This window comes from Octopus sinensis, linkage group LG4 (assembly GCF_006345805.1).
Source record: "Octopus sinensis linkage group LG4, ASM634580v1, whole genome shotgun sequence".
NCBI lineage: Eukaryota > Metazoa > Mollusca > Cephalopoda > Octopoda > Octopodidae > Octopus > Octopus sinensis.
This window is the reverse complement of record NC_043000.1, coordinates 6,460,961-6,473,019: the sequence shown is the minus strand read 5'-3', so window position 1 is coordinate 6,473,019 and position 12,059 is coordinate 6,460,961. Positions and strand designations below refer to the sequence as shown.

At 33.9% G+C, this 12,059-nt stretch overlaps 1 protein-coding gene across 2 annotated transcripts in view; it reads left to right on the top strand.

Annotated features, from left to right (window-relative positions):
• Positions 1–11,718, top strand: part of LOC115210948 (synaptotagmin-C) — a 127,311-nt gene extending 115,593 nt beyond the window's left edge. For both annotated transcript variants that reach the window (XM_036501723.1, XM_029779741.2), the window contains exon 6: positions 11,269–11,718. In XM_036501723.1, coding sequence (XP_036357616.1) covers positions 11,269–11,582 — 314 coding nt within the window. In that variant the 3' untranslated portion in view covers positions 11,583–11,718. The remainder of the gene's footprint in view (positions 1–11,268) is intronic.
• The last annotated feature ends 341 nt before the right edge of the window (positions 11,719–12,059 follow it).

The following is a 12,059-nucleotide window of genomic DNA, read 5'->3' as shown; positions in this document are numbered from 1 at the left end:
AACCAAATCTGATTCCTTAATTACTCACTTAACAACATGTGATATAAGCAACTTTGAATAAGATAAAACAAGTTAACCCTTTTGATACCAACTCATCCTTGATCCCCTTTGGTTTTAAGGTCCAGACTTCCTATTTTAAACCGTTAGCATTCACATTATTTTATCAAAACTAATGCTTATTTATTCACATTGTTTCGAATTAATCATGTATTGGGTTGTCCGGAAAGTTCACACCGATTTATAGTAACTTACCTTTCGACTTATTTTAGAACATGGTTGAGTCCATAAAATAAGATTTGACTACACCTCCATTTAGAGCACAGTTTAAGCTATCTTTTCGCGGAAGAAGGTTTATGTTCCTATAACCTGTGTTAATTCTGTAACCCCTTAAAATGGTAGATAAGAAAGTTCATTTTCGGTACTTGATGCTTTGGGAACCAGACAAAAATTCCTGCAGCTTGGCTGGGATGTGTTACCCCACCCTCCATATTCACCAGATATTGCTCCTTCAGATTTCCACTTATTCAGGTTTCTGCAGAATAGTTTTAATGGTAAAAATTTCAATTCCTTGGATGACATAAAAAGATACCTTGATGAATTCTTTGCCATGAAACCACCTCAATTCTGGGAAGAGGGTATTTTCAAGTTAAAGGAAAGATGGAGATGCATTGTGCAACAAAATGGTTCATATTTGGTTGATTAAAAATGCAATGGCAAGTATTTATTGACCTTTTTCTTTCCTTTAAAAATCAGCACGAACTTTCCGGACAACCCAATATTATCCTGTCACTGCGATTTTGATGATGTGATAGTTTACTTTTAGAATGACATTGCAGAGTAGGTGAGAAATGCTCAGTCTGGTCATTTTGCACATAAAACCAGTAGAGTATTTGGAGTGGATATGGCCTATTTCAATGTTAAAGGGTTTTAAAGTGATGTAAAGTTAAACTTCTTATTAAAAATTTATTTTGTGTTGTATGTGCTGAAAAGTTCCAGATTTTGGATAAAATAAAATAGAGGAGGATCAGTTTATTATGATTTTATTCAATACTAGCAGTATCGCCCAGCGTTGCTCGGGTTTGTAAGGGAAATAACTATATAAGCATTTTTAGAGAGTTATAGCCAAAAAATAGCAAAAAAATGCATTAAAAATGGAAAAAAATTATGGTAAATTTTTTTTTAAATCGTTGACTCATCGTAGACATTTTTAGAGAGTTACTTCCCTTATATAATAGCGAAAAAATGCATTAAAATGATAAAAATGATGGTAAATTATTTTTAAAATCGTAGACTCATCGTAGATGCGCGCTAATACTCAGAAGGGCTCGATAAGAATCACGACTATAAGATTTTGGTTAAACTGCACTGCAAAATGTGGGAGTAGTTAGGAATCTAAATCGTAGGAGACAGACACACAACTTCACTTTTATATATAAAGATATTCCCCCCCCTCTCAGACTCACACACTTATCACAGTGGTCCAGCAGTCCTTCAGTTTTTCTAAGCTCTGTAAAAGAACTTGGAAGATTGGACCTCCAACCAGGCCTTTCATGATACTCTTAAAGCTAAGAACTTTTCACACCCACTTATAAACATCAACTTAATAATGATGAAGTTACTTTAATAAATTCTTCATTTTTTTTTCCCAACTTCATTGAAAGAAAAACTGTGTATTTCAAAAGAAATATGGTTACAAAAGAGTTAACAAATAGAGAATCTCATTTTCCAAAAATGCAATTCAAAATATGTAAATCAAAGTACATGAATGACCGAGCAAATTCTTGGAAACTTTATCCCATGGAAACGGGAGATACTAAAACTAAGAATCTTTGGCAGAATATTATCTTGAATATCTCTGTCTCCTGATTCACTGGATGGTAAAATAGCAGAATTTGAGAACATCCAGAAAGTTATTTTTCTCAATTCTTTAATTGCTTAGCAAAGGTGAAAGATGAGAATAGCTACATATTCTAAAACTCTAGAGTCATCAAAGGAAAGAAAAAACAAGAGAGAGAGAGAGAGAGAGAGAAAGAGAAAGAGAGAGAGGGAGACAGACAGAGAATGAGATGCGAAAATACTGGATATTTTTAATTCTTCAGCTCCTTGGCAAATGAAAGATGAGAGCAGCCAAATATTCTGAAATTCCTAAGTCTTAAAAGAAGAAAAAGATGAACAAGATTAGAAAATGCTGTAGGCCATTAAAGTTATGTTTCCTGATCAGTTCCAACTTATAATTTACAAAATAATCATGTACTAAAATGTGAATTAGCTTAAAATTCTTCAAGAATTTTGTCCATTTTAGATAACTGATGCGTCTCAAAATGCATTCTTTATAGCTGGAATAAAAAGCAAAAAAAAAAAAAAGAAATCAGATTTTCTTTTGACTCTTGACCTTCTGAGTGCAAATCTTACCTAAATCAATTTTTACCTTTCATCCTTCAGATATCAATAAGATAAATTACTGGGACTGATTTCATTGACTAATTCCTCTTCCAAAACGTATGTACTTGTACCAACATTAGAAATTAAAGGTAATAGTTTGACAGAATTGTTAGAGCTTCAGACAAAAGTCCTTTTAATATTTCGTCCTACTTAAAGTGGCAGACTGGTAGAATTGTTATCATGCTGGGCAAAATGCTTAGCGGCATTTTGTCTATCTTTACATTCTGAGTTCAAATTTTGCTGAGGTAAAATTTGTCTTTCATCCTTTCGGGGTTGATAAAATTAGTTTCAGTTGAACACTGGGGTCAATGTAATTGATCAACCCCTTCATTGAAATTACAGGCCTTGTGCCAAAAAAGTTTGAAGCCAATATTTGATCCTGCTGTCTACATTTTGAGTTCAAATTCTACTGAGATCAACTTTGCTTTTTATCCATAAAGAGTCAATGAAATAACAATTTCACAGCAAATTTAATTTTGTATAGAGAAAATGTATAAGATATGTGGAGTCTTTGAAGAAATCACTGACCACATTATTTCCGGCTGCCCAGTATTGATAAAAGCAAATATATCCCCCAACACAACAAGCCAGCAGCAATCTACCCTGGAAAATCGGCATGGAATATAACATTAAAGTCTCTGCAAACTGGTTTGACCACCAACCACAAACAGTTGCCAAGAATGACAATGTTTCCATCCTATGGGACATTGCAGTGTAGACTGACAGAGAAATCAAAGCAAACAAACCAGACATCATAACTAAAAGACAAAAGATAAAACTTGTACACTGATTGATATGACAATACCCGCAGCCTGTAACACCTCAGTTAAGTTTCCAGACAAATTACTTAATCCATTTACTTTAGAAAGTAGATATTTCCACTTAAAAAACTCATTACCCTTAATTATGGAAAGCATTTTTATGTACCAATTTATCTTTTGTTGAACAAAGTCATTCTTGAAACTATTTTTTATTGAGATATGTCAATTGGCAGAAAATACCAATTTTATTTTTTGGCACATATTTAATATTGATATTTTATTTTTTGGTAGATATTTAATATTGATATTTAATATTGAATAATCAGGGAATTTAATTTTGCAGTTAAAGGGTTAAATACAAATATCTTGAAATTGAGATCTTCAGAGTGAGGGACAGATCCATCAAAATTACATCTAGAATTTTGTCCTATTGCACTAATAATTCTGTTGATCCACCACCCTTGCAAGTGATTTGATCTGAAAAACCTTTCAGTTGAGATGACAAAGGACTGAGATACCTGGTGCCTTGCTGTACCCAAGAAGATCCATACTCCACAGCAGAAGTGTTAAGGCCAGTCCCATTGGTGAAAAGGATTGGCCTGCAATTCTGTACTGGTGTCACGTAAAAGCGCTCATGCACACTCTGTAAAGTGGTTGGCATTAGGAAGGGCATCCAGCTGTAGAGACCATGTCGAATGAGACTGGAGCCTGATGCAGCTCTCCAGCTTGCCAGCTCTGGTCAAACTGTCCAACCCATGCCAGCATGGAAAATGGATGTTAAATAATGATGATGATGATGATGATGATGATGATGATGATGTGTCCTGAAACTAAAATAATTACTGTTTTGAAGACTCACTTTAGCTTTTCGAAAAACACACAAAAGCTGTCAGCTTCACTTGATCACTTATTATTTGGTGTTATAACCCCAAGGCTTATACATATTGGCCAAAAACCTAGTTTCAGATCTGTTGCAGTGGAATTATGCTAGTGACCAGGTCACGGACAATACAATGAACATTTTGGCACCAAGTAATAAATAATTAAATGAAGTTAACAGACTTTCGCTTTTGAATGGCAAAGATGAACCTTCCATGTTGTAATTACTTCCTAATAGACTTGACTAGGTGTCATACTTGATTAACAGACTTGATTAGATGTCGTTCATATAACAACAATTGTACAACCCCACAAGTGAGCAATACTCAGACGCAGTAATAAGTCTGTGCAGAAAATTTCCATCCTCAATCTGCACATATCTGGGACAAGTCTGGCTGCTGGCACTTCTGTGTCTGTGTAGCACATCATGAACCAACAATGTCTCTTTCTCTCTTTTGTTCTTTCTGATTTGAAAACAAAAACGAAAACAAAAAATGAATTAGCAGTAACTTCTGATTTGAAAGAAGTTATCTGATTTCCACAAATAAATAAATTACACTCACAAGGTAATTTAACCCGTTAGCACTCAGATAACTTTGTCATTATTTGTTCACATTGTTTTAAGTTTATCATTCGTTATCTCATGGCTTTTAAGATTTAAATGATATGATAGTGTATTTTTAGATTGACATTGTATGATATATAGAAAGATACATGTTAGAGGCTAGAATGATACATGTAGGATGATACTACATGTGAAAGACCAAATTTGTCTGGTATGAACATAAAACAGGTATAATATTTGGGTTGGATACGGCTGGTTTTAATGCTAAAAGGCTAATTCAAAATAGATATATGTTATTGGAATATTATTATTGTTATTAAGGTGGTGAGCTGACAGCATTGTTAGCACACTGGGCAAAATGCTTAGCAATATTTCATCTCTTTACATTCTGAGTTTGAATGTTGCCAGGGTTGACTTTGCCTTTCATCCTTTTGGGTTCTATGAAATAAGTACCAGCTGAGCACTGGGGTCTATGTAACTGACTTTCATTCTCTTTCAAAATTGCTGGCCTTTTGCCAAAATTTGAAATCATCATTATTGTTGTTATCATTACAAAATAAGTAAGGTGGCAAGCTGGCAGAGTGGTTAGCACATCGGGCAAAATGCTTTCGTCTGCCACTACATTCTGAGTTCAAATTCTGCCGAGGTCGACTTTGCCTTTCATCCTTTCGGGGTCGATTAAATAAGTACCAGTTATGCACTGGGGTCAATATAATCGACTTATTCCGTTTGTCTGTCCTTGTTCGTCCCCTCTGTGTTTAACCCCGTGTGGGTAGTAAAGAAATAGGTATTTCATCCGTCTTTACGTTCTGAGTTCAAATTTCACCAAGGTCAACTTTGCTTTCATCTTTCTGGGGTCGATAAATTAAGTACCAGTGAAACACTGAGGTTGATGTAATCAACTAGCCCCCTCTTCACAAATTTCAGGCCTTGTGCCTTTAGTAAAAGGGATTATTACAAAATAAGTAAATACGGTATCAATCCTCTCCCTTACAAAAGAAAATATTTAAGCAAATTGCTGAGATGCATCCTAGATTTACCTGATGTTATTTATAGTTTTATTTGTGCTTTGAGATCTCTTCCAAAATAAAAATTATTCTACATTCTCTCAAAAGTTTATAAATTCTTATGATGTCAACACCATACAATTTTCACTGGTAAGAACAAAGCTTCTAAAATGGATAGAGAATTTCAGAGAACTGCTTTGGTCCAACGGTAGATCATCTGTCATGCATAAAAGAGATGTGGGTTCACATCCCAAGGGCAGCCTTTGACTTTTTTTATCTAAAAAGTAGGGGGGTTTCTTTTTCAACCCAATATTTACACACTATTATTTATAGCTTTGTCTGCTTCAAGATTTATTCCATAAAATGTTACAATTGTTTTGACTAATAATCTCACCTTTCAAGCAGAACACTTTTTAAAAATTTATATCTAGAATACACTTTGAGTGGTTTGATCTCCAATTATCAAGTGTTTCATTCCTCTATGAGTACATAACACATTCCTGTATGTGTACAAAGTGTGGCTTAGCAGTTAGGGTATTCAGCTCGCAATCATATGGTCATGAGTTCAATTCTCAGTGATGCATTGTGTCCTTAAACAAGACACTTTATTTCATATTGCCCCACTCTACTCAGCTGACAAAAATGAGTAGAACCTATATTTCTAAGGGCCAGCCTTGTCACATTCTGTCTCACGGTGAGTCTCCCTGAGAACTATGTTAAGGGTGCATGTATCTTGCATGTTAATTTCACAAGCAGGCTGTTCTGTTGGTAAAATAAACTGGAGTCCTTGTCGTCATAACTGCAAAATGCCAGTGTCAGTTACATAATACATAGTCTTAACCCAATATAATACTACGTACACATCTATTAATAAGACACCTGAAGTCAATTAAGTACCAGACTGATTGAAATGTAATACAGATGGAAATATTTTGAAAATGTTTCATTATCGGCACAGACATGACTGTGCAGTAAGAAGCGCTTGCTTCCCAACCACATGGTTCCTGGTTCAGTCCCCTGAAGGGTCTACTACTATAGTCTCGGGCTGGCCAAAACCTTGTGAATGGATTTGGTGGATGAAAACTGAAAGAAGCTCTTCATATATACAAGGGCTGGACAAAATAATGGAAACACGTTAAAATTTCAAACAAATTTATTTTAATATGGAATATGGGGCAGGACCGCCTTTGGCAGTAATTACAGCTTGAATTCTGCGAGATATGGACTCGTACAAAGTTTGAATTGTTTTCAAAGGAATTTTTGTCCATTCTTCAGCTAAAACAGATTCCAATTCTTGTAGTGATGATGGTGGAGGATATCGACTCCTTACTTGTTTTTCTAAAATGCACCATAAATGTTCGATAATATTGAGATCTGGGGACTGTGGTGGCCAGATAAGATGTTCAACTTCACTAGAATGTTCCTCATGCCATTCAGTAACAATTTTAGTTGTGTGAATAGGTTCCTTATCATCCTGAAAGATTGTATTTCCTTCCGGAAACAGTTCTGCAACCATAGGATGAATTTGATCAGATAAAATGCTTAATTAGTCTTGATTATTAATTCTGCCAAGAAGGGAAACCATTGCGTTGGTGGATTTCCAAGATATAGCCCCCCCCCAGATCATTGCAGATCCTCCTCCATGTTTAACAGTTGGAGGAAGGCGTGCATAATGACATATGCATGTGTACATATGTCATTATACTTTCTTTCCTCTTCTCTGATTCCTGCCATTCTCACTAACCTATCTCATACGTCTATTTATAAAAATTTGACATCCTTGTATTCTTCACTCTACTTTAAATTTTACTACTAGAACAACTACTCACTTTGGTATCACCCAACCCATACCTTTTCACTAACAATCCCTTAATGCAGCCCTGTCATTTTACCCCCAACTCATATATCTCGCACTTATTCACTCCTTACCTTCTAATCTCTTCCTATCCCCCCTACCCCATCCTCTTCCATTCTCCCCTCACATTATCTTGACCACCAACTAACACTCCTTTTCTCACTTCTTTCACCCCCTTTCAATTTTTTGTTTTCACTCTTTTCAATTTTCTTTCTTTTTTTCTCTCTTTCTACCTCTTTTTATTTTATTTATTTATTTATTTATATATTTATTTTTTTGTCCTTTTTCTCTTTTTACTTTCTCCCTCTCATTTTCTCTTTGTGTCTTCATTTTGACCTATCTCCTCATTCTAATCATACACATCCTTCCCCCACCATCTATCAACAAATACTACCAATACATTCTCAAATTTTTATTCACACCACAAAGCCCCTTCGAATGAGCAATACAGAATCCATGGCTCCATACTTTGAAATGACTAAACATGAACTACCACTGGAACTTACATACCATGTACAGAAAACTTTTTACCACTTCCATACACCACTTAACTCGAATAATAGAACTGCAACTACAATATTTTATATTTTATTTCTACTTCCATTCCCTCATTTCCCTCTATATTCCCTATCTCCTCCTTTTCCGAAATAATTCCTTATTTCGGACTCAAATATTTACCTCTATTTAACCATCTCACATCGTCTCTGATAAAGGGTATCTGTATCTGTATCTTTTTCCTTATAAATGTCCTTTGCTTTGTTATCTCATTTTGTCTAAGATATATATATATATATATATATATACATATATATATATATATTTATATACATATACACACACAGACACACACTCACACTCACTCACACACACACACACACACACACACATGTATACATACACATGTGTAAACGTGATTGATTGGTTGCTTGAAAAACTTCTTGATCACTCCTCCTTGCCTTCTAATTGACTCACACGTTTTTTTTATCACATATCATTCAATGTAAAATTGATTATAATTATAAACAGTCATGTACCTGACAAAAAGACTGATTACCCCTACATTATAACATAATTACATGATTGCACATATAATTTGCTGGACTTTTATTTTTCAAAACATATGTTGTACTGAAATGTGACTGTTCATTCATATTATTCATATATACATACATACATTCATATATATATATATATATATATATATAAATAACAATAGGGTAATAAGAAATTATTATTACCAATGGCCTATTACAAAAATGAATTAGTCATTAGACTATATATTATTCACATAGAAATACAAGAGGCTTCCAAATAGGAAAGCCTTGTGCTAGAAAGAGCAGTAGAAAAATCAAACCACCAATTAAGGATAAATTCTCGAAAGGTATAATCTGTGTCTGTGCAGTGGTCTGAAAGGTTAGGATGTACAGGCAGTTAGTTTTACATATGGATCTGGCTGTATGTATATTTGAAATCCAAAGGCTTCCCACTGATGAAGACTAGCCTTCAGCAAATATTTTTTTGCTGGAAATAGTTAGAAACCATGGTCTGGAAAATAATTGAGATGGTAAACGTTTTTAATTTTCATTCCTCTTGAGAATTTATCCTTAATTGGTGGTTTGAGTTTTCTACTGCTCTTTCTAGCACAAGACTTTCCTATTTGGAAGCCTCTTGTTGTATTTATATATATATATATATATATATATATATATGTATCGAGAGAGAGAGAGAGAGAGAGAGAGAGATTTTTGAAGTGATGTGCAGATATTGTATATTTAGAATAATAAGGTAGTTAGAATGTTGGATGATTATATATATTTTTTTATTTATTTGCATTTTTAGCACTTTCTTCCATTATCAGAAAGCGCTAAAAATGTAAATAAGATATGTAAATAAATAAAACGATATATATAATCATCCAACATTCTGACCCCTCTAAATATTCTATATATATATATATATATATATGTGTGTGTGTGTGTGTGTGTATCTATATTTGTCAACCCCATCACTGCTTGACAACTGGTGTTGGTGCGTTTATGTGCGCGTAACTTAGCAGGTCTGTAAAAGAGACAAAAGTCGATTTGTATGATTAAAGGTGGTGCTCCAGCATGGCTGCAGTCAAATGATTGAAACAAGTAAAAAGAATACGTATATATATATATATATATATATATATATATATATATATATATTATATATATATATATACATATTCTTTTTACTTGTTTCATATATGTGTATATACATATATATATATATATATATATATATAATATATATATATACATATGTATATATAATATAAAATAAACCTTTACATATATAAATAACGTGAAATACACGAAGGGACAAACATAAGAGACAGACGGGTCATTCAAACCCTTCGTTCTTCAGTCAGAAACCGATTCCTCATCACAGATTTCGGCTGTTTATATATATACATATTGTTGTATTTCAGTATGGTCAATTGTTTTGGGTTTTTTTTCCAAGTAAGCACACACATTATATATTTGTTCTTCACTCATTTATTACTGTTTTTATTTTAACTCATATCCAATGTCCAGAAATCTTTTGTCACACATCTGTGACCTCTTCAGCAACACTTTCTGTCCGTGTGTGTGCTCCTGCTCCACTTAGTCCATTGTGTTCTATGATGTGTATCCTTATATGCACATGCGTTTGCATCTGTATTCCTGTGTGCATTTGTAGAAACACATGAGGAGCACACAGGAGCATACAGGAGGACAGAAAGTATCGCTGAAGAGGTCACAGATGTATGACGAAAGGTTTCCGGACATTAGACATGAGTTAAAATAAGAACCGTAATAAACAAGTGAAAATATATATATATGTGTATATATATATATATGTATATATACACATATATGAAACAAGTAAAAAGAATATGTATATATATATATATATATATATATATATATATATATACATATTCTTTTTACTTGTTTCAGTCATTTGACTGCAGCCATGCTGGAGCATCACCTTTAAGCAAACAAATCGACTTTTTTAAGCCTAGTACTTATTTCATATATATAGTGGATGTGTTTATTTGGCAAAAAGAAAAAAAAATGACCATCCCAAAATACAACAACACCTGTTTCAGCACATGGTTTCACATCAGGAATCTTGCAATGCAAATTCTAGGGATTCCTTCATAGAGTAACTGCTGCATTTGTTGAGTGTATAAACAGTTTGGCTGCTTGTTTCTCTGGAGATTGTCAGAATGATGTCTCCTCTGATGAGAACCCAAATAAATTTGAAAATCGATTATGGTCGTTCATCATTTTTTCAGTCCGCAGAGAAATGGTAAAAATTCACCCAGTTTATAATTATACCATATGTTACACACACACACACACACACACATCTATTTATGTATGTACATATGTTTGTATAATTTTTATCTTGGAGACGGGGCAGAAAAGTTCTCGGCTTTGGGTAAAAGAAAATACAAGAGGATCAGCTATGATTTTATTCAACATATTCCCCTCTCAGATTCACATACTTATTGCTGTGGTCCTTCAGTTTTTCTAAGCCCTGTAAAAGAACTCGGAAGGTTGGTTCTCCAACCAGGCCTTTCATGAGACCCTTAAAGCCACAAACTTTCCAGTACCCTCTCGTATATATGTACAACCTTTAAGTGTTAAACTAGTTCGATATTTGTTCAAATTTCTCTCTCCTGTGTTGTTGACATTTTATGCTCATTGTTTAATCAAACATTTTGTATCACTCTCCTTTCAGATGCCTATGTCCGTGTTGCTTTGATGAGTGATGGGAGAGCAATGAAAAAAACAAAAACTTCCTTAAGAAATGCAACAAATGGCAACCCGATTTTTAACGAGACCTACATTTTTGATGTACCAAACAATCAGCTTGAAAACATTTATTTCATCATCTCCGTGCTGCACCATAACAAGAGAGATGAGAAATCTGGTTATTTAATTGGCCGTATCTATGTTGGAGCAAAATTTGATAAAAAATCTAAATATCATTGGGAAGAAATGGTGAGACATTCACGGAAAGAAATTGGTACCTGGTACAAAATAAAGGGCTAGAGCTAAAATTTACACAAACACTCATGCTTACACACACACACACACACACACACATACACACATATCCTCACATTCATACACACATATTCATATATATTTCTATGTAGCCATATCTATCTGTCTATATAGATATATATATGCATACACACACACGCATACATATATATACACACACAGACACATATACAAATACATATACACATACATATGTATATATATATATATAAAATGTTTCTCCCAGTGTTCACTATTTTCCTCTCGTTTTGGTTTAACAACCTTCCATGTTTGCTTTCGTTTGGTTTCCTTGTACGTCTCCGCTGTCATGTTTTTGTTCCTAACTTTGACCCTCCATAAATCCTAAATTCTATTTTAGAATTTACAAGCAACTATCTTTAAAAACTTATATTATCTCTGAATGCTTGAAATGAGTAGTAGATAGACAGGCGACAACTGATGAAGGGTCCTTTCTCTGTGTTT